The sequence below is a fragment of the Salmo salar genome, chromosome ssa04, assembly GCF_905237065.1.
Source record: "Salmo salar chromosome ssa04, Ssal_v3.1, whole genome shotgun sequence".
Lineage (NCBI taxonomy): Eukaryota > Metazoa > Chordata > Actinopteri > Salmoniformes > Salmonidae > Salmo > Salmo salar.
Window position 1 is genome coordinate 54,519,434 of NC_059445.1, and position 24,365 is coordinate 54,543,798.

The 24,365-nt window shown below is 43.8% G+C and overlaps 1 protein-coding gene across 2 annotated transcripts in view; it reads right to left on the bottom strand.

Moving 5' to 3' along the window:
• LOC106603537 (UV radiation resistance-associated gene protein) overlaps positions 1-24,365 on the bottom strand; it is a 145,130-nt gene that overhangs the window by 13,132 nt on the left and 107,633 nt on the right. For both annotated transcript variants that reach the window (XM_014197365.2, XM_045717107.1), the window contains exon 14: positions 9,603-9,694. In XM_014197365.2, coding sequence (XP_014052840.2) covers positions 9,603-9,694 — 92 coding nt within the window. The remainder of the gene's footprint in view (positions 1-9,602; positions 9,695-24,365) is intronic.

Below are 24,365 nucleotides of genomic sequence, written 5' to 3' on the forward strand. Positions count from 1 at the left end.
ACAATGTCAGATAAGATTCAGGCTTTGATGTCATTGCAACTGAAAATCCCAGAGGAACTACTAAACCAAATGCTATAACAGAAATATTGTAATACTCACTACGGGGGGTGGAGGGGAGTTTAAGTGAACATCTCCTGTCTCCAAGTCTGGCCCTTTGATGATGGAGAACTTAACATTCGTCTCCACATCACCATAGCACAGCATGTACAACATATTGTACAAGTTGATAGTATAAACACCAACACTGTTGTCAATTGTGACTACATTGTAGTTTACTTTATTCTCAGCAGTTTTGTATGGCACAGAGATAAAGACATAGCCTAGTTATAGCAACCCATTCCAAACAGAGGTGAGAACGACAGTATCCCACACTGTCTCACAGTAAAACAGATAGTGGGACTTCTTGTCTACATTCTGTTCATTACAAGGACATAGCTGTCGGGAGTCAATGCAATATCTCAACTATTAATGATATCGGCTGGCCTTGTTAGTACAGTACTCTGCGTCTCAGTGACACATAAAGGAGAGCAGGTCTGTTTTGTGCTGGACTGGGGTGTCTGATTCATAGAGAGGCCTGGTGGTGGGGAGCGTTCCTCCAGATGTGATCTCATCCATAGGAACCACTGTACAGCTAACACGCACACAGACAAACACATGCACACCCACACCCTGCAACTCACAGCCAAGTGTGTGTGTCTGTCAGTGTGTGTGTGTGCGTCAGTGTGTGTCAATCTGTGTAGGAATGCTCATACTCATCCAAGCACATTCGTTTTAGTTGATTCATTATACTGCATGAGTTCCTCCCCAACATTAGGCGTCTGCTATTACTATCTCAACAATTACCATCCCTATCACTTTCCTGGAACAATAATATCCACATAAAGAAACACCTACTGTGCTGTATGTATGACATTTAACAGCTTCACCACAATGCTGATATAAATCAGTACCAGTACTCCTGAACCTGCTTGGTTGTTACACACACAAGACCGAGCTAGGCTAAACGCGTGAGAGTGAGAGAGAGAGAGAGAGAGAGAAACAACCAAGCAGGTTCAGACAAAATCCCCAATAACATGGTCAGGAGTACTGGTACTGATTTATATCAGCAAATAACTGAAGGCAGATGGGAGGGGTCCAGCTTTACATCTGTTATCACTGTTCTCTCACCAGGGGTTTTGGGGGGGGTTCTTCAAAACCTCTGGGGGGCGGTTTCATCTACAAAGCAAGAAGAACTGCCGTTGGTAATGTCTAATGTTTAACACTGTCTTTTAAGTCCCTCTATTTTAGTTTAGCATTCACCCTAAAGTAACTGGCTCCCTTAACCACATGCTTGGTTCTGTTACATTAGAGGGCTAGGTTCACAAGCCCTTCCATTTCTATACACTGTGTGCACTTATAAGGCAAGTCAGTATTTTGACCATATCATCATTATTATGCATATTTCCCAACTCCAAGCTGCATAAACTGGAATGCTTATTGGATTTAAGCATATCAGGTGATGTGTATTTGTGTAATGAGGGAGGGTGTGGCCTAAGGAGATCAACACCCTATATCAAGGTGTGTATAATTATTAGGCAGCTTCTTTTCCTCAGGCAAAATGGGCCAAAAAAGAGATTTAACTGACTCTGATAGTCAAAAATTGTAAAAAGTATTTCAGAGGAATGCAGCACTCTTGAAATTGCTAAGATATTGGGGCTTGATCAAAGAACCATCAAACGTTTTGTTTCAAATAGTCAACAGGGTCGCAAGAACCGTGTTGAGAAAAAAAAGACGCAAATTAACTGCCAAAGATTTGAGAAGAATCAAACGTGAAGCTACCAGGAACCCATTATCCTCCAGTGCTATCATATTCCAGAACTGCAACCTACCTGGAGTGCCCAGAAGTACAAGGTGTTCAGTGCTCAGAGACATGGCCAAGGTAAGGAAGGCTGAAACCCGACCACCACTGAACAAGATACATAAGTTGAAACGTCAAAACTGGGCCAAGAAATATCTGAAGACAGATTTTTGAAAGGTTTTATGGACTGATGAGATGAGAGTGACTCTTGACGGACCAGATGGATGGGCCCGTGGCTGGATCAGTAACGGGCACGGAGCTCCACTTCGACTCTGACGCCAGCAAGGTGGAGGTGGGGTACTGGTATGGGGTGGTATTATTAAAGATGAGCTAGTTGGACCATTTCGGGTTGAAGATGGACTCAAACTCAACTCCCAAACCTACTGCCAGTTTTTAGAAGACACTTTCTTCAAGCAGTGGTACAGGAAAAAGTCTGCATCTTTCAATAAGACCATGATTTTTATGCAGGACAACGCTCCATCGCATCCAAGTACTCCACTGCGTGGCTAGCAGGTAAAGGCCTTAAAGATGAAAGAATAATGACATGGCCCCTTTCCTCACCTGACCTAAACCCTATTGAGAACTTGTGGTCCCTTCTTAAACGGACGATTTACGGTGAAGGAAAACAGTACACCTCTCTGACCAGTGTCTGGGAGGCTGTGTTTGCTGCTGCACAAACAGTTGATTGTCAACAGATCAAGAAACTGACAGACTCCATGGATGGAAGGCTTATGACTTATTGAAAAGAAGGGTGGCTATATTGGTCACAGATTTTTTTGTTGTTGAAATGTCAGACATTTTTATTTATACATTTTGAGTTGTTTGTTTATTATTCTCACTTTAACAGATGAAAATAAACAAGTGAGATGGGGAACTTTTCATTTTTCATTTAGTTGCATAATAATTCTGCACACTAATAGTTGCCCAATAATTGTGCACACGTAGATATTCTCCAAAAAAAGCCAAAACCTCACTTTTACTTTCTTAAATATTCAGGTTTGAGGTTTATTAACATTTTGGATTGACCGAGAGCGCTGTAGTTGTTCAATAATAAAATGAATCCTCAAACATACAACTTGCCTAATAATTGTGCACAGTGTCTACAGTGGCACTGAGATCGACAGAAGTCATGACTCTGTTTGCAACTGTTTTAGTAGGAAGGGATCAGTGTAGAAACATTAAAGAAGACACAGTCTCCTGTAAAGTACAAACCCTAAACACACCCATATATTTCCCAATGAAGTCCCCTGGATAAATCCCATGTACCCATGCATGAGAGGAGCCCTCCTAGTCAGCTTATTGTGCATGCTGAATTAGCAATATATGGAGGGGGAAACATCTCTACAGTTCATGGATGGAAACGGTTCCCTTGGACATGTCCTCGCCCCACCACCACCCCCGTATGGAGGGGAGGAGAGGGGAACGGATATCAAACGTCTCTCCCTCTCAGTCTACCGGTTAACTCCCTGCAGCTGCCGCACAGCATTTTTATGCGTCCATATTTCATACGCTTGGCTCCTCCGCTGGAAATAGTATCTAAATTGAGGCTTTTTCAGGCTGGGAGAACTGGAAGTGATACGGTTGTGAGGAGGGTCAATAAAATAAGTCCCATGCAAAAGGAGAGTAGAATTTAATGCATGTCCTCCCTGTTTCACTACTGCAGTGTGGAGTCCCAGAGTCAGGCCACCTTCCTGTCCCCCAGTACCTGCTGTCTGAGTCGGTTAGAGGGGAGAACTATGTGGGTCCTGTGACCAGGACCGAACTTATGGACTGCTAAGACTAAAGGTTCTCACACAGACAGTCTGAGCTTAGTGTGAGCAGCCAGCCACCGCCCCCTGACGAATGTTTTAGCACTGTGTGCGTGTGCGTGTGTGTGTGTGTGTGTGTGTGCGTGTGTGTGTGTGTGTGTGTGTGTGTGTGTGTGTGTGTGTGTGTGTGTGTGTGTGTGTGTGTGTGTGTGTGTGAGAGAGAGAGAGAGAGAGAGAATGGGTAAGGCAGGCTCTCAAGATGGAAACAAAACCATGTACACTATATAGAAAAGTAGATGGATAACCCTCAAATTAGTGGATGTGGCTTTGTCAGTCACACCTGTTGCTGACAGGTGTATAAAATCGAGTACACAGCCATGCATTCTCCATAGACAAACATTGGCAGTAGAATGGCCATACTGAAGAGCTCAGTGACTTTCAAGGTGGCACCGTCACAGGATGCCACCTTTCCAATAAGTCAGTTCGTCAAATTTCTGCCATGATAGAGCTGCCCTGGTCAACTGTAAGTGCTGTTATTGTGAAGTGGAAATGTCTAGGAGCAACAACGGCTCAGCCGGCTCAGCCGCAAGCTCACAGAATGGGACTGCCGAGCGCTGAAGAGCGTAAACACTTACCACCGAGTTCCAAACTGCCTCTGGAAGAAACATCAGCACAAGAACTTGTTTTCGGGAGCTTCATGAAATGGGTTTCCATGGTCGTGCAGACGCACACAAGCCTAAGCTCACCATGCGCAATGCCAAGCTTCGCCGCCATTGGACTCTGGAGGAGTGGAAACGCGTACTCTGGAGAGATGACGCACACTTCACCATTTGGCAGTCCGATGGACTAATTTGGGTTTGGCGGATGCCAGGCGAATGCTACCTGCCCCAATGCACAGTGGCAATTGTAAAGTTTGGTGGAGAATGAATAATGTTCTGGGGCTGTTTCTGTGCTTCTAACTTTGTGGCAACAGTTTGGGGAAGGCCCACGCATAAAGCGAGGTCCATACAGAAATGGTTTGTCAAGATCGGTGTGGAAGAACTTGACCAGCCTGCAGAGCCCTCACCTCAACCCCATCGAACACCTTTGGGATGAATTGGAACGCCGACTGCGAGCCAGGCCTAATCGCCCAATATCAGTACCCGACCTCACTAATGCTCGTGAGTAAATGGAAGCAAGTCCCCGCAGCAATGTTCCAACATCTAGTGGAAAGCCTTCCCAGAAGAGAGAGGCTGTTACAGCAGCAAAGGGGGGACCAACTCCATAGGTGTCCACATACTTTTGGTCATGTAGTGTATGTGTGCGCATGTTGCGTAAGCGCCTGTGTGTATGTGCGCCTGTGTGTGTGTGTGTACATGGCCAGCTCCGGAGAAAGAGAGAACTTATTCAGTTCTCAGAAAGGGACACCTGAGTCAACACAGTGGAAACCTAGTTCCCCTGAGTATATTTGTTACTTTTTGATTGACTACATTTTTTTTTTACTTTAGTAAATATTTTATTAACTCTACTTCTACAACTGCATTGTTGGTTAAGGGCTTGTAAGTAAACATTTCATTGTAAGGTAACACCTGTTGTATTCGGCGCATGTGACAAATAAAATTAGATTTGATTTGCGGGCTCATTGTCTGGCAGTGGAGTGGGGCCCCAGAACCCAGAGGAAAGGAGTGGTGGAATCCCCCGACCTCCACTCCCAAGCCTCCCTACACACCGCCGGGTCAGCCGGCCACCTTCCATCTATCTGCCTCTATCTTAACCCTTTCCACCGATAAACGCCTACATTTGTTAAGGGTGAACAGTAAAATGCTATGCATGATGTCAGAGGGTCTGGGCTTCTCAGCTCTGTATGGGTTTTGACTGACAGCCAGTCAGAGCTCAGGGTCTGGGCTTCACAGCTCTGTACGGGTTTTGACTGACAGCCGGTCAGAGCTCAGGGTCTGGGCTTCACAGCTCTGTATGGGTTTTGACTGACAGCTGTTCTTAACTTCAGCACCTCGAGTGGCAAGAAGATGACCTCATCCCTCCCTCTAAATGAGCAACTTTTGCAAATGTTTTGTTGTCTGAGTTTGTTGTCCGAGTGAGGGAAATGCTGTACATTAAGAGGACTCTATGTATTTTGAAAGATGAGACGTTGAGGATTATAATAAATACAACTTTGATGTCATACAAAATGTGCACTTCACATCCCAATACATAAAACTCATGTAATATACAGAGTCAATGTTTATGATCACTATGTTTGATGTACAGTTACAAGATGACATGACGTTATACCCTGGGTTGTTCTGAACAGAATGAGCCTATGTTTGTCTACTGTGAAGAAAATTAGCCACGGCACATGAATGCACATGAATGCAATCATGACTCCTTTCTATGAGCACCAAAATGATGATCTGTTTCCCTGAGTTGCATTGGGAAAGCCTAACACTGTACTGTTGTATTTTATAACTTAGCTAGTCATGTTGGCAATAAAACAAGCTTTTAAATGATACAAATCGTAATCTCGGTTAGGTGGGTAACGGACCGGTTTAATTGCGGAAACAACAACATCTCTTCAGTAGGTCCTATGATTGAGTGTAGTCTGGCCCAGGGGTGTGAAGGTGAATGGAAAGGCACTGGAGCGACAAACCGCCCTTGCTGTCTCTGCCTGGCCAGTTCCCCTCTCTCCACTGGGATTCTCTGCCTCTAACCCTATTACAGGGGCTGAGTCACTGGCTTACTAGTGCTCTTCCATGCCGTCCCTAGGAGGGGTGCGTCACTGACGTAAACTTCCTGTCCGGGTCGGCGCCCCCCTCGGGTTCGTGCCGTGGGGGAGATCTTTGTGGGCTATACTCAGCCTTGTCTCAGGGGAGTAAGTTGGTGGTTGAAGATATCCCTCTAGTGGTATTGGGACTGTGCTTTGGCAAAGTAGGTGGGGTTATATCCTGCCTGGTTGGCCCTGTCCGGGGGGGTATCGACGAATGGGGCCACAGTGGCTCTCGACCCCTCCTGTCTCAGCCTCCAGTAGTTATGATACAATAGTTTGTGTCGGGGGGCTAGGGTCTCTCTCCCTCTCTGACCACAGACCATGCCTCAGGACTACCTGGCATGATGACTCCTTGCTGTCCCCAGTCCACCTGGTCGTGCTGCTGCTCCAGTTTCAACTGTCCTGCCTGCGGCTATGGAACCCTTACCTGTTCACCGGACGTGCTGTTTCGACTCTCTCTCTACCGCACCTGCTGACTCTGAATGATCGGCTATGAAAAGCCAACTGACATTTACTCCTGAGGTGCTGACCTGTTGCACCCTCGACAACCACTGTGATTATTATTATTCGACCCTGCTGGTCCATCTATGAATGTTTGAACATCTTGGCCATGTTCTGTTATAATCTCCACCCGGCACAGCCATAAGAGGACTGGCCACCCCTCAGAGCCTTGTATCTCTCTAGGATTCTTCATAGGTTCATGCCTTTCAAAAGGAGTTTTTGCCTAGCCACCATGCTTCTACACCTGCATTGCTTGCTGTTTGGGGTTTTAGGCTGGGTTTCTATATAGCACTTTGTGACATCTGCTGATGTAAAAATGGGCTTTATAAATACATTTGATTGATTGAAAAGTAAGGGCTGTTATTAAAGCACGTTAGTTTGCAATTTCAGGTACATCAAAGCTGGGGCAGAGAGACTAAAAAACAACATCTCAAGGCCATCAGACTGTTAAATAGCCATCACTGGCCGGCTTCCACCCGGTTACGCAACCCTGCACCTTAGACATGGAATCACTGGCCACTTTAATAATGTTTACATACTGCTTTACTCATCTGTTATACTGTATTCTATCCTACTTTAGTCCATGCCACTCCGAAATTTCTCGATCTAATATTTATATATTTCTTAATTGCATTCCTTTACTTTTAGATTTGTGTGTATTGTTAGATACTACTGCACTGTTGGAGCTAGAAACACAAGCATTTCACTACACCCGCAATAACATCTGCTAAATAAGTGTACGTGACCAAAACAATTTGATTTGGAATTTCAGGTAGGCCTAGGCCAAATATCACTATGAATGCTATTGAAGCCATGAAATTTACTTAGAACAAATGTGGACTACAAATGGATTCAAGTTAACATATTTAGCAAAGATAGGCCTACATTCTGATTGGCCAGTGAGGGGCCAAGACTTGACACACCCACAACTTGTTTTTTCATCAAAATCCAGCCCTTCCGCACCAACGCCAGCAAGTGCACCAATAATTGTGATAGTGAAAATAGTTCAAATATTACTGACACATCCCTGAACCTATAGCGCTACCGCCTGCGCTTAGATTTACCATTGTGTTAGGTTGGTTAAAATAGAGCCCTTAGATTTACCATTGTGTTAGGTTGGTTAAAATAGAGCCCTTAGATTTACCATTGTGTTAGGTTGGTTAAAATAGAGCCCTTAGATTTACCATTGTGTTAGGTTGGTTAAAATAGAGCCCTTAGATTTACCATTGTGTTAGGTTGGTTAAAATAGAGCCCTTAGATTTACCATTGTGTTAGGTTGGTTAAAATAGAGCCCTTAGATTTACCATTGTGTTAGGTTGGTTAAAATAGAGCCCTTAGATTTACCATTGTGTTAGGTTGGTTAAAATAGAGCCCTTAGATTTACCATTGTGTTAGGTTTGTTAAAATAGAGCCCTTAGATTTACCATTATGTTAGGTTGGTTAAAATAGAGCCCTTAGATTTACCATTGTGTTAGGTTGGTTAAAATAGAGCCCTTAGATTTACCATTGTGTTAGGTTTGTTAAAATAGAGCCCTTAGATTTACCATTGTGTTAGGTTTGTTAAAATAGAGCCCTTTGATTTAACACTGTGTTAGGTTTGTTAAAATAGAGCCCCAACTGTGTGATGGTGAAGGTGCAGGGTTGTGTTCCAAACAAAACAACTACAATTGTGTTTGCTTTAGTTCCTCAACGGCACAACTAGGAGAGCATAAAAAAAACACCTTATAGTTGAAGACCCTTTGTAGAGGTGTGTGTCCACTTGGAGACACCAGTTAGTCCTCTCACTCAAACCCTTGTAAGAAATGTTTGTCTTATGTTTCACCTACCCTCATTTTTCCAGGAATATTCTTATCATGCTACTGAATGTATCCAGAGTATTTTCAGATTTCGTTATCAACAAATGTAGCACAAAGTTCAGTAAATGTAAAATGCACATTAAATCAACAGTGTAATGTTTGGATTCAGTCTTGTGTCAGGTGAACTGTTGTGTACTCACCTTTGGATTAATAACTTTCCCATAATCTCCAAACTGTTCCCTTTCAATTGCTACCATGGTTATGCATCTGCTTTTCATATTTATTCTATTACAAACAGTTCAATTTAGCCCTATCCATATAGGCCAATTCCCATGAGTGTAAAGGGTTATTAAGGGCTTCCACTTCCCATTAGGAGGATATGGAGGATTCAATTGCTTTGCTTTAAAATGGCCTCTTTCCTTTCAAAACAAAAGGTTATGCAATTAAGGTTGTAAAACACATTTTCCCCTTTTGCTGACCCTGGGAGAGCAGAGCAGATCAAAGAAGATCATTTCCCCTTTTATAGGGCTGTGTGCTGGATGGTTGGAGTCATAGAATTAGAATTACTAGAACAGGTATTCCCATTCAAGTCAATGTTCTGTGATGGGTGGACTGGCGGCTGTAGTCTGGGAAAGTCTCTACTATGGACCGATTCTCAGGTTCTATGGTGGGGTCATTCAATGCCTGCGGCCTGAGGCTCGGCAGATCTGAATGAATGTCTGACGTCCATCAGACCCCATGAAATAGCTGCACACAAACACAGTAAGTTCAAACGCATGTGGAGTTTAACTCTGAACTCCTTAGGCTGGTTTTGAAGAACCCCTAAGAAACATACACTGCTGTGTTCACCGATATTTCCAACTGAAACCATCTGAAGTGAAAATATGTAAAGTAAGAGATAGTGAGAGCAAGAGTGCTATGTGGGGTGACCTAATAAGACACTGGGTGAATGAGAGTGGACTTATACAAGTACTTACCATCGGACTAGAAGGCCGTGCTCCAGGAAGTTCTTGAGGTTGGGCAGGGTCTGACGGAGGTCTGGAGTGGACAGGCCATGCTGGTATCTCAGCTGGGAAGGAAAAACAAAGCGTACATTAGCAGCGAACAGAGCATTCTTTACCATATCATATTGAACCGTACCATAACCAAGCATATCGCTTTTATTCACCCATTCCCATGTTTCTCTAGTTTTTGATGTCTCTGGACAAGGCAGAGAATTACAACCCTACAGGGAGACTGAAGCATATCTGAAGCATTCGAACTTCTCCCTTTGGACAATTCTTTACATAATGGTTATCATCCTTCCATGCTAACAGACGCATGTGCTAATGTGTAAAGGTGTGAGGAGAGGCAGATGAAACGTGGGCGGTGAGAAGGCAAAATGCCGAACATCTGGAAGAGATGGAGTAAAACCACAGAGAGCAACATCTCCCTCTCTTCATTTCCCTTTCTCTGTCGCTCTACAGCTCTCTTCATGTAACCCAGATCCTCATTGGCTTGATGACGCTCCTTCTCTCCAGTCCTCTAACCTCCCTCTCGCCAGTCCTCTAACCTCCCTCTCGCCAGTCCTCTAACCTCCCTCTCGCCAGTCCTCTAACCTCCCTCTCGCCAGTCCTCTAACCTCCCTCTCGCCAGTCCTCCATTCATCCGTCATAAAATCAACGTCAACTTACGACTGACAGGGACGTGAGCCAAAGTCAGAGTGGACAGGTTGTTTCAATTTGCAGCTGTAATGACATCACTATATACAGTATATGACACAAGACAGCATCACACCAAGGCAGTCAGGGAGGGCGAGTAGTCCTAACCACCCCTGCTGTCCTCAGGTTAAATAAACAATCTCGTATCTCTCCCCAACAGCAGAGCAGCACCATGCACCATGTCAGTCATATAACTCACTAGGCCCTGTGTCACAGACACTCACCGGTCAGTCTACATCTGTTTTCTCTACATTATACTGCGACACCCATTCTTCTCTACACACCACCATAACCTGGATCCATCCCGCTCTCCCTCCTTGGCTATCCCGCGCCTTACACTACAGTGATTGATGAAGCCCATGTGATTCTAATTAGGCCAGACACAGTACCAGTGTACTGCTCCCACCAGTCCTACACTCACCCATTACATACCACTGCAGATAACAGAGGAATTACAGAGAAGTAAATGTTGGAGCCCCGGGGGCCAAAGGTCACGTTTCCCAGTTTGTATTTATAGTTAGAGGAAAATAATGATTTTCTGGGATCAGCAGTCATGTCAACACATTCATTGAAGTCTGTTTTTTTGTGTCCTGGGCTGTAATATTCTGTCAGGACTGTAATGCTGTATGGTGGTTCTAGTAAAGCTTGACTAATGGCATGAGGAGTGGCATAAGCATTAACACATGGGTCCCTGCTGCCACTGCCAGAGCACACAGTACAGCAGGGTGTGTGTGTGAGAGCGTATCTATGCGTGTGTGTGAGAGAGTGTGTGTGTATGCATGTGTGTGTCAGCACGTATACAGTACATATGCACGAATGCTCATGCCCATGTGTATCTTTGGCTCGGTATACCCCTCTCTCCCCTCTGGGGGACCCATGGAACCAGAGTTATCTATGGTATCTGCACAGACCTCCCGATCTCTGTGGTAGGTTTTGTGTTTGACCAAAAGCAGCACAGATTGAGCCAGGCAGGGAGAGGGGCGTACAGTATGTAGCTCCAAACCCCTGTTGGTGATACTAGAACAACACTGGGATCCATTCATGGTTTTAAGTAAAACTTTGGGTCTGACCAAATGACGGTGTAGCGCTGTCCACAAGGCAGACCAAAAGGAATCGGTTTTGAAATGGTCGGCCAATATCAATATTTCCTGTTTTAAAACCCAGAAAGAATATAGCTACGTTTGGCAGGGGGCCTTGAATGTTCTCTCTCTCCCCCCCTAAGAGGAAAATGAAATAAAACAACTCAACAGCTTCCACTGAAGATACTGATGAGATATAAGCATAGAGTAAATGTTATGTTTCGAGCGTAGGTAAACTTATTTTGATCAGCCATATTACTGAGTCAAGGACAACAAACTCATGGCCAAGCTACAAGGCTTAACAAAACACATTTTTAATCCTCACTCTTTGTTAGTGACTGAATGGGAATCGGCTCAGAGGTGCGTGTGATGTGAGCTTTCTGACATGCTATTGTGTATGTGAGCATGAATGCATGTACGTGTGACCGCTATCGTTTCCCCCCAGGCTGTGTTGAAACCCTGCCAAGTGTGCAGCACAGAAATGGGATAGGGGCAAAGACAGAGTGAGGGGTGACATCACTGGATTGTTCCACACACACTATTGTTGGGGATAAAGAGGAGAGGATCCTGAATGTGTGAATGCTCAGAGGACTGAGAGATGACTCTCCTGGAACCTGGACAAAAATATGTGTCTTACTGCTGAAGCCTCCAGGAAAGATACAAGATAGGGAGAAGCCATTCCAGCAGCACTTCTCTCTACAAGTTCCATCATGCTCACACAGGTCTGTGCCAACTCTCTGCCAATGGGCACTACACACAACACTTGACCAACAAGTGTTTTGTTGGACCAACAAGTGTCTGGTTGGCACCAGCCCTGATATGGCCCGCCTCCATGTCATGGTGTATACCTAAACCATATAAATGTAATCTGTGCCACGTCCTTAAGACCATGTGTGGTAGGCTAGTTGCAATGTGCTTTGCTGTCTCCGGAGTCTGGACTGAGGTGTGTAGGACTCAGGCTGTCTGTTGAGGAGGCGCGTGCTTGCCATGGACTGCTTTCCCAGCTGTTAATTTACATTAAGTTATTCCTCAGAGCACCGAAACATATGTGTGTGCCTGTGTGCGTGTGTGTGCATGGACGGCTTTTGGCTCTGGACTTGGAGGGGGAAGGATCACATCCTGGCCCTTCACTGCTGTCTAAGCAAACAACTGCCCTTTCCCCCTCCTCCTTCTTTTCACCCTCTTCTGAGGGACAAATAGAAAAACATTCAATGTTCTGGCCACAAAGAGAGTTGGGAAAACATAACAGGGAGGCTGTGAGTGTGAAAGAGAGAAATGTGAGGCAGCTTTGCCTGACATGAAGCTGGATGTCGCTTTCAATTAAAAGCAGCAACAACACAGGCTTGAACACAGAGAGAAACAAACCGCTCAGAGAGAGGGAGGGAGGGTCTGGCTTGTTAAATAGACCAGTTGTTTGGGAAACTGACAAGGCGAGAAATAAACTCTGATTTTGTTCGCCTATGATACTGAAATCACATGGCGTGTTTAATTTTGGATTAAATGAGAGGGTTCACTGAATAGAAATGTAAATAAATATTATCGTAAACATGAACATTTCCAGCTCAACAACTAATTACCACATTTCTAAGTCATACAAATAGCTCATTTGAGTACAACATACAGTACCAGTCAAAAGTTTGGACACAGCTACTCATTCAAGAGTTTTTCTTTATTTTACTATTTTCTACATTGTAGAATAATAGCGAAGACATCAAAAAATATGAAACAACACATATGGAATCATGTAGTAACCACTGTTAAACAAATCAAAATATATTTTAGATTGAGATTCATCAAAAGTAGTCACCCTTTGCCTTGATGACAGCTTTGCACACTCTTGGCATTCTCTCAACCAGCTTCAGGAGGAATGCTTTTCCAACTGTTTTGAAAGAGTTTCCAAATATGCTTTTCCGTCACTCTGCTGTTAAACTCATCCCAAACCATCTCAATTGGGTTGAGGTTGGGTGATTGTGGAGGCAAGGTAATCTGATGCAGCACTCCATCACTCTCCTTATTGGTCAAATAGCCCTTAAACAGCCTGGAAGTGCGTTGGTTCATTGTCCTGTTAAAAAACAAATGATAGCGCAAACCAGATGGGATGGCGTATCGCTGCAGAATGCTGTGGTAGCCATGCTGGTTAAGTGTGCCTTGAATTCTAAATAAATCATTGACAGTGCCACCAGTAAAGCACCCCCACACCATCACACTTCCTCCTCCATGCTTCACGGTGGGAACCACACATGCGGAGATCATCTGTTCACCTACTCTGCGTCTCACAAAGGCACGGCGGTTGGAACCAAAAATCTCAAATTTGGACTCATCACGCCAAAGGACAGATTTCCACCGGTCGAATGTCCATTGCTCTTGGTTCTTGTCCCAAGCAAGTCGCTTCTTCTTATTGGTGTCCTTTCGTAGTGGTTTCTTTGCAGCAATTCAACCACGAAGGCCTGATTCACACAGTCTCCTCTGAACAGTTATTTGAACTCTGTGAAGCATTTATTTGGGCTGCAATTTCTGAGACTGGTAACTCGACTGAACTTATCCTCTGCAGCAGAGGAAACTCTGGGTCTTCCTTTCCTGTGGCGGTCCTCATGAGAACCAGTTTCATCATGGTTCTCTGTCTGTCCCCTCCCTGTCATCATAGCGCTGACTGACATTCATGTCTTAAAGTAATGATGGACTGTTGGTTCTCTTTGCTTATTTGAGCTGCTCTACCTTGTCACAACACAACTGATTGGCTCAAACGCATTAAGAATGAAAGAAATTCCACAAATTAACAAGGCACACCTGTTAATTGAAATGCATTCCAGGTGACTACCTCATGAAGCTTGTTGAGAGAATGCCAAGAGTGTGCAAATCTGTCATCAAGGCAAAGGGTGGCTACCCTAGAATGAGTAGGTGTGTCTAAAATTCTGACTGTAGATCAGCCTGTTATTTCACATTTTCGGCTGGCCGCACCCATTATTTCACATGACGTGATGCTAGCTGGGCGCCTGACAAACAGATCCAGCACAGCTCCTCTCACAGACCTTTGAGTCTGTCCCCTCCCTGTCATTCAGACACCTGTATTTAGCCACTTCACAGACTCCTGTATAGAGCACTGGTAGAACACAGGAAGCTGTCTTAGTGTTTTGATACCGCCTGAGGGCTGGGCATGATGTGTTGCAGCGTGTTGCAGGATGTGTGAATGGAGCTCTAACCACGACTAGAGGAGTCAAAGACACCTCCTAGTCCCATCCACCACAGTAGGGCATAAGAGCAAGAGGAATGTAGTGTCTGTATACAGCTCAGCTACTTCAATCCAACCGTGGCCCAACAAAATGCACTTCAGCTGAATAAAGCATCCCAACCCGCTGGTTTACATGCCACCCATCACTTTGTGAGGCGCTGTTTGTTTTCAACTCAGGCTCTGCCGCAGCTATGTAAACATCCCGGCTTATGCCATGTCTTATTGTTTACCTTGTTTTTGTCACATCCAATCATCTTCAAATCTGAGAATGCCTTGGCGGGGGCCTCTTGCCAGTTCTGAGGTTAATTGCTGGCGACCTTCCTTACCAGAGCCGTCGGGCCGGGCCGGGCTTCATAATGGAGTGCTCCTATTCACTATGAGATCATTTGACACGCCGTTTGTCTGCACAGAAGTCACAATAGTTCAAGCGGTTATTAGCATCTCCTGACAAGTGGTGTGCCTAGACGTCTACCAGGGATGGGGAGCAGACTCACTACAGGAAACCTGTAATGTGGTTCATCAGGAGGGTTATTTTCACGTCACAAGGTTATAGAGACTCAGGCCTCCTTGCTCCTTGTAGGCCTCCTTGCTCGCACACGCTTTTTCAGTTCTGTCCACACATTTTCGATGGGATTGAGGTCAGGGCTTTGTGATGGCCACTCCAACTTTTTGTCCTTAACTTCTATGGGCTACGTGGGACGCTAGCGTTCCACCTGCGGGACACAGCCAGTGAAATATCAGGGCGGCAAATTCAAAAACAACAAAATGTCATAATTCAACTATTTTACACCATTTTAAAGATACACTTCTCCTTGATGTAACCACATTGTCCGATTTCAAAAAGGCTTTACAGCGAAAGCAAAACATTAGATTATGTTAGGAGAGTACATGGACAAACATAATCACACAGCCATTTTCCAATCAAGGACGTGTCAATAAAACCCAAAACACAGCTAAATGAAGCACTAACCTTTGACGATCTTCATCAGATGACACTCCTAGGACATTATGTTACACAATACATGTATGTTTTGTTTGATAAAGTTCATATTTATATCCAAAAACAGCATTTTACATTGCCGCGTGATGTTCAGAAAATGTATTCCCACCAAAACCTCCGGTGAATGTGCACATCAATTTACAAAAATACTCATCATAAAAGTTGACAAAATATATAACAATTATTTAAAGAATTATAGATAGACTACATTTTACATTTTATTTAGCAGACGCTCTTATCCAGAGCGACTTACAGTAGTGAATGCATACATTTCATAATTTTTTTTATATATATATATTTTTTAAATGTTTTGTACTGGCCCCCGGTGGGAATCGAACCCACAACCCTGGCGTTGCACACACCATGCTGGCGTTGCAAACACCATGCTCTACCAACTGAGCCACAGGGAAGACTACTCCTGGATGCAACCGCTTTGTCAGATTTTAAAATAGCTTTACGAAGGAAGCACATTTTTCATTATTCTGAGTACATAGCTCAGCCATCACAGCGAGCTATACAGACACCCGTCACGCGCTCGGGTGACCGCGCATATCCAATCCCTTTGTCCACAGGCAGTCCACTCAGTAACTGAGCTCCAATTATCTGCCCAGTAACAGGAGAAGGCTGAAACAACTTTCTGAAGGCTTTTGACAGCCAATGGAAGCCTTAGGAAGTGCAACGTAACCCCACAGATACTGTAGTTTCGAATGGGACGAGAAAGAAGAACTACAATTCTCAGATCCTCCACTTCCTGGTTGACTTTTTCTCAGGTTTTTGCCTGCCATATGAGTTCTGTTATACTCACAGACACCATTCAAACAGTTTTAGAAACTTCAGAGTGTTTTCTATCCAAATCTACTAATAATATGCATATTCTACTTTCTGGGCCAGAGTAGTAACCTGTTTAAATTGGGTATGTTTTCATCCGGCCGTAAAAATACTGCCCCCAGCACAGACAGGTTAAGCCATTTTGCCGCAACTTTGGAAGTATGCTTGGGGTCATTGTCCATTTGGAAGACCCATTTGCGACCAAGCTTTAACTTCCTGACTGATGTTGCTTCAATATATCCACATAATTGTCCATCCTCATGATGCCATCTATTTTGTGATGCCACCAGCATCTATGATGCCACCAGTCCCTCCTGCAGCAAAGCACCCCCACAACATGATGCTGCCACCCCCGTGCTTCACGGTTGGGATGGAGTTCTTCGGCTTGCAAGCCTCCCCCTTTTTCCTCCAAACATAATGATGGTCATTATGGCCAAACAGTTCTATTTTTGTTTCATCAGACCAGTGGACATTTCTCCAAAAAGTATGATCTTTATCCCCATGTGCAGTTGCAAACCGTAGTCTGGCTTTTTTATGGTGGTTCTGGAGCAGTGGCTTCTTCCTTGCTGAGCAGCCTTTCAGGTCATGTCGATATAGGACTCGTTTTACTGTGGATAGATACTTTTGTACCCGTTTCCTCCAGCATCTTCACAAGGTCCTTTGCTGTTGTTCTGGGATTGATTTGCACTTTTCGCACCAAAGTACGTTCATCTCTAGGAGACAGAACGTGTCTCCTTTCTGAGCGGTGACATCATTTTCTGGAATTTTCCAAGCTGTTTAGTGTAGTGTAACTTCTGACCCACTAGAACTGTGATACAGTGAATTATAAGTGAAATAATCTGTCTGTAAACAATTGTTGGAAAAATTACTTGTGTCATGCACAAAGTAGATATCCTAATCGACTTGCCAAAACTATAGTTTAACAAGAAATTTGTGGAGTGGTTGAAAACGAGTTTTAATGACTCCAACCTAAGTGTATGTAAACTTCCGACTTCAACTGTACATGCTTGGCTCTAGATTAAATTGATCTAAAAATACTTTACATTGTTTGCAAAATCAGACATATCAATAGAATCCGAGCGTTCATTTTTGGAATTTGCTTTCATTTCGGCACATCTAATTTGTAAACATTTGAACTGTATTAAATGATTTACTATTTTCAATTCCACAAAACATTTACACCCATCAAAATAGTTATCTTTCTTCTCTTTCTTGTGATGTAAGTGTTGAGATGGTGTGTTAAATCTCAGTGAGATTTAAGTGACAAGTGGATTTTGCACCCCTCAAAAACGGGAAATAGATGGCTGAAAAAGACAGATCCTCAGGTGGGAGGGGCATGCGTGCTGTTACTCTCATTACCCTCTGGATGTCAGTTGACTCCAACATCGACAATTAGGCCTACTCATGAATTCCAATCAGAATAGTACTAAATACTAATCCTGATGGTAAAATCTGGGGTTCTGTCCCCTATGGTAAACATTAAAATAGTATTAGTGTTTCTCATAATACATGAGGGAGACTAGGCTTAGTTCTTTTCGACTCCCTAAGGACAGCAATCAGGGGCCCTCTGTTGGCTCGACTTTAACCCACTTTAGAGGGGCCCTAGCAGGTGTGGCCTCCCAGGCCAGTCCCAGGTCAATAACAGGGCCTCCAGTAGAGGTCAGGATAATATGTAGTGGTGGTCCATATATCTCCATACGGTCTCTAATGAGAGTCCCTGGCTGTTACGGGAACAGCACTATAGCTATGGGAGAAGGCTGTCATCAACAATACTTCAAGTGCTTTTTCTTTATAAAACTATGGCATGTGTGTTAACCATTACTGGGTTTGGTTGGGTCACTCATAAATCTGTATCATATAACAGTAGCTAGATAATGTTGTGAAAATTCAAAAACAACTTTCCTTGATCTGAGACCATAGTAACAAAAAAAAGAGCAACATCTTCCATCTGCCACACAAATTATGACAAGAAACAAGCCTTGAATGAGTAAGCAAATCATCCTTTTGGACCAGTGCCTACCTCTCTCTTTATGCTTCATAACGTCTCCTTTTCCACAACATCAGGTCCACATGTTGGGTTGATAAGCGGGCCTGTGTCCACTGCTATCACTAGCCTGTTTCCTCTAGATTCTAGCTGACGTAGCCAAAGCATATCTTAATGACCCGTGGGCGCAGACCAGACTGCTTGGAACACAGCTACGAGAATGGACCTGCTTATGTAAAACTGAATAACCAGAAACGGTTAGCAGGTTAGAGCTTTTTGTCATGAATCTTGTTCTGGAGGCACCTTTGCAGAGTCGTCACTAGCTGGCACAGCCACAAAGTAACGAAATCAGATTTTAAACCTAATGGCTAATACTAACCTTAAATGAAGAACAAAAAGCACATTTTTGTTTTTATGAACTTTTACAATATAGTACATTTTTACTTTACAGCTGGCCTATCTAAGGGGAAATCGCTCAGTTCTGCCTTCAGGACAAGACTCATGACAATAAATGTCAACCTGCAAAGAACTATGGGTTATTACAGCAGAAACTATACATACCTTAGGCATCCAACTCATACATAGAGCCGTCCAGCATATGGGGGGGTGCAACTCAATATTAGGAAGGTGTTCCTAATATGTTGTACACTCAGTGTAAAAGCTCTGTTAAATCTGACAAGAGGCCCTATTGAAACTGCCATTACCATTATCATGGTACGTCCTGCACCAAAATGAGGACTGAAGTTTTACAGTACATAAACAACACAAGTGTTTCTGTTTATGAGATATCTCCCCACATTTACCAGAATTCCTGCAGTCTTCAGTAGCTGTTAGGGATGAGTCAGATTCCAGATTCCATCCTTCCATGTTTCCCAGGGTTTATACTCCACTAGGCCCATCTTCTGTATGGACACTTCTACACCTCTATTAGATTAGCTTGGTATATATGCTAAAGATGATCTAGTCCCTCATGGCAGACTGTTGCATAGGGCAAGATTTGGTTCTGGGAGCCTAGATGAAAGATTATGAGCATTCAAATGTAATTATTGATGTCGGCAGTGACTTTATCACAGTAAGAAGTTCATGAAACTAGCCAAACGGAAAGAAAACACTGGCCATAGGCAGCTCCTGGACCAAGCAAAATCGGATATTTATACTGTAGATTTTTTGAATTTCCCTTCTAAGCATGAATACGCAATAACACATTCAATTGACAGATTTCTCAGCGTGTAAAGAGCTTGTTTGTACTGTAGACAACCAAATGACTCCTTGGGCCACTGTCTGCTCAGTCTGTCGGCTCACGCTAACCAAACCACAGCCCCTTCTAGTGAACACATGCCATCGGTCAATAGCACTATGATGGAGATGGTAAGTTAATTATGTCTGAAAAGCCAACGGAGCTATAGCCAAGGCGATGCCCACCAGTCATTCTCCACGGCCAGGGCAGAGTGCCAGTTCTCCTCTTGACCGGCCCACCACCATGGGAGCAGCCGGGGACTACATATTCATCTCATTATGCTGTTTTGTTCGGTGTTCTTGATTCTCTCACACAGCAGCAGTCCTCTCCTAGTATAGTTAAACCAGACTGAAGAGTGTAGCATTCAGTCTGGTTTAACCAAGCTATGCTAGCTTTCTGCCGCATCCAGTCGGCCATTTTTCTGAGGCCTTGTAAAGAGCACTGCAGGCAAACCAAACCACACACCTGTATGAAGCCAGGAGGACTGACAGGTCTTAACCCAGAATGTTTTTATGAGGCGCTCAAGCATAAACAGCCTCATCAATCACTGTGAGGCACCATGGGATATGAAGTCCAGGTTCATTCATCAGTGGAGTCTCGTAATATGTGCTTCACAACTACAGACTACAGAGCATGACTGCCTGCAATGCTCTCTCCTGACTGATAACATGCATCCCTGACCGTTACCACACCAGGGTTCAAAAGGTATTTGTTTCTTTCAAATACCATAGCTGCGCTCAATGAGCAATGGAACCAATGGAATAGTGTCAATAGTGCAAAGCCTACCTATCTGGCACTCTAGAAGGCTGAATCAAATGCTCAACGTACTGTTTTACCATCTTAACCCCTTAGATTTGTGGAAATTGGCCAATATGGATATGGGCACATTGAAAATGTTTCTAACAGAAGAACTATAAAAAGCAAATGCATAACCATGGAAGCAATGGAAAGAGAACACCTTGAGATTATGGTGAAATTATCAGACGAAAGGCGAGGACACAACAGTTCACCTGAGACAAGACTGAATCCAAACAACTGTGACCTGGCCAAGATAAAGCAAAGCAGTGCGACAGAAACACATGGAATATACAAGCGTACAGTCAATAACACAATAGAAAAAAAATAAAGTCTATATACAGTGTGTGCAAATGGCGTGAGGTGGTAAGGCAATAAATAGGTCATAGTAGTGAAGTACTTACAATTTAGGAAATTAACACTGGAGTGATAGATGTAGAAATACTGGTGTGCAAAAGAGCAGAAAAGTAAATAAAAATAATATGGGGATGAGGTAGGTAGATTGGGTGGGCTATTTACAGATGGGCCATGTACAGCTTCAACGATCAGTTAGCTGCTCAGATAGCTGATGTTTAAAGTTAGTGAGGGAAATATAAGTCTCCAGCTTCTGCGATTTTTGCAATTCGTTCCAGTCATTGGCAGCAGAGAACTGGAAAGCGGCCAAAGGAGGTGTTGGCTTTGGAGATGACCAGTGAGATATACCTGCTGGAGCACGTGCTACGGGTGGGTGTTATGGTGACCAGTGAGCTGAGATAAGACGGAGCTTTACCTAGCAAAGACTACTAGATGACCTGGAGCCAGTGAGTCTGGCGACGAATATGTAGCGATGGCCAGCCGATGAGAGCATACAGCTCGCAGTGGTGGGTGGTATAAGGGGCTTTAGTGACAAAATGGATTGCACTGTGATAGACTGCATCCAGTTTGCTGAGTAGAGTATTGGAAGCTATTTTGCAAATTACATCGCCGAAGTCGAGGATCGGTAGGATAGTCAGTTTTACGAGGGTATGTTTGGCGGCGTGAGTGAAGGAGGCTTTGTTTGCGAAATAGGAAGCCGATTTTAGATTTAATTTTGGATTGGAGATGTTTGATATGAGTCTGGAAGGAGAGTTTACAGTTTAGCCAGACACCTAGGTATTTGTAGTTGTCCACATATTCTAAGTCAGAACCGTCCAGAGTAGTGATGCTAGTCGGGCGGGGCGGGTGCGGGCAGCAATCAGTTGAAAAGCATGCATTTGGTTTTACTAGCATTTAAGAGCAGTTGGATGCCACGGAAGGAGTGTTGTATGGCATTGAAGCTCGTTTGGAGGTTAGTTAACACAGTGTCCAAAGAAGGGTCAGATGTATACAGAATGGTGTCGTCTGCGTAGATGTGGATCAGGGAATCACCCGCAGCAAGAGTGACATCGTTGATATATACAGAGAAAAGACTCGGCCCGAGAATTGAACCCTGTGGACCCCCATAGAGACTGCCAGAGGTCCTGACAACAGGCCCTCCGATTTGACACACTGAGCTCTGTCTGAGCAGTAGTTGGTGAACCAGGCGAGGCAGTCATTTGAGAAACCAAGGCTGTTGAGTCTGCCGATAAGAATACGGTGATTGACAGATTCGAAAGCCTTGGCCAGGTTGATGAAGATGGCTGCACAGTACTGTCTTTTATTGATGCGGTTATGATATCGTTTAGTACCTTGAGCGTAGCTAGCTGAGGTGCACTTGTGACCAGCTCGAAAAACGGATTGCACAGCGGAGAAGGCATGGTGGGATTCGAAATGGTCAGTGATCTGTTTATTAACTTGGCTTTCGAAGACTTCAGAAAGGCAGGGCAGGATGGATATAGGTCTATAAAAGTTTGGGTCTAGAGTGTCACCCCCTTTGAAGAGGGGGATGACCGCGGCAGCTTTCCAATCTTTAGGGATCTTGGACGATACGAAAGATGTTGAATAGACTGGTAATCGGGGTTGCAACAATGGAGGCGGATCATTTTAGAAAGAGAGGGTCCAGATTGTCTAGTCCAGCTGATTTGTACGTGTCCAGGTTTTGCAGCTCTTTCAGAACATCTGCTTTCTGGATTTGGGTGAAGGAGAAGCTGGGGAGGCTTGGGCAAGTAGCTGCGGGGGGTGCGGAGCTGTTGGCCGGGGTTGGGGTAGCCAGGAGGAAAGAATGGCCAGCCGTGGAGAAATGCTTATTAAAATTCTCGATTATCATGGATTTATCGGTGGTGACAGTGTTACCTAGCCTCAATGCAGTGGACAGCTGGGACTAAACACTGCTGATTTTATGTGCATTTTACATTTACTGTACTTTTCACAGCATTTGTCAATAATGAAATCTGAAAATACTCTGGATACATTCAGTAAGATAATAGGAATATTGAATTACATTTTAGAGTAGAGCAGGTGCAAGACAAGAACAAATGAGGGTTGGAAAGGTGGCCAAACACCTCTCCAAACTGTACACAGTTCTTAAGTAATTTCAATGCACTTTTATATGACTCAAGGAAAGATCCTTCAACTATAAGGTGCTTTTAGTTTTTTAGCTCTCCTAGCTTTGCCAATGAGGAACTGAAACAAGCACACAGCCCTGCGTCCTCACCATCACATAATTACTGTTGTTTACGCAATCCAAAACCGTTCCATTATAAAGCGCAATCTGGGTCAGGTTGGTATAATTTGAAAGCTTATTCTATAGCTAAGTAAAAAAAAAAAGATCTTACAGTGTTTGGCTTGAAAAGCCAATTAAGACAAACAGATCGTAATTTTGTTGTGCATAGAACAGAGTCATGAGTGCATTCAAGTGCGTGTTCCGCGGCAAATTTCCTTCACAATACGACAAACATAGGCTAATTCTGTTCAGGACAACCAGGGTATAATGCAAAAAATCTAATTTTATGTGTCACATGCTTCTTAAACAACAAATGTAGACTAACAGTGAAATGCTTACTTACGGGCCCTTTTCCAACAATGCAGAGTTAAAGATCAATATTAAAATAGTGACAAGGAATAAATACACAGTGAATAAAAATAACGAGTAAAAAAAGAACATGGCTATATACAGGGAGTACAAGTACCGAGTTGATGTGCAGGGGTAGGGGGTAATTGAGGTAGCTATGTACATACAGTTGAAGTCGGTAGTTTACATAGACATTTCACATTCTTAAAATAAAGTGGTTATCCTAACTGACCTAAGACAGGACATTTTTACTAGGATTAAATGTCAGGTATTGTGAAAAACTGAGTTTAAATGTATTTGGCTAAGGTGTATGTAAACTTCCGACTTCAACTGTATAGGTAGAGGTAAAGTGACTAGGCAACAGGATAGATAATAGAGCGTATGTGGTGAGTGTGAAAGTGTGAGTTTGTGCGTGTGAAGTCAGTATGCAAGTGTGCACATGTTATGTATGTATGTATGTATGTATGTATGTATGTATGTATGTATGTATGTATGTGCACATTGTATGTATGTATGTATGTATGTATATATATATATATATATATATATATATATATATATATATATATATATATGTGTGTGTGTGTGCAAGAGACTTTGTTCACAAAAGGGTCAATGCAGGTAGTTTGAGTAGCCATTTGATTAGCTTTTAGCAGTCTTATGGCTTGGGGGTAAAAGCGGTTCAGGGTCGTGTTTGTTCCAGACTTGGTGCACTGGTACCGTCTGCCCTGCGGGAGCAGAGAGAACTGTCTATGGCTTGGGTGGCCTGGAGTCATTTTTTGTGGGCCTTCCTCTGACACTGCCTGGTATAGAGGTCCTGGATGGCAGGGAGCTCAGCCCCAGAGATGTACTGGGCCGTACTCACCACCCTCTGTAGTGCTTTGTAGTCGCGTGCCTTGCAATTGCTGAATCAAACGGAGATGCAGCCAGTCAAAATGCTC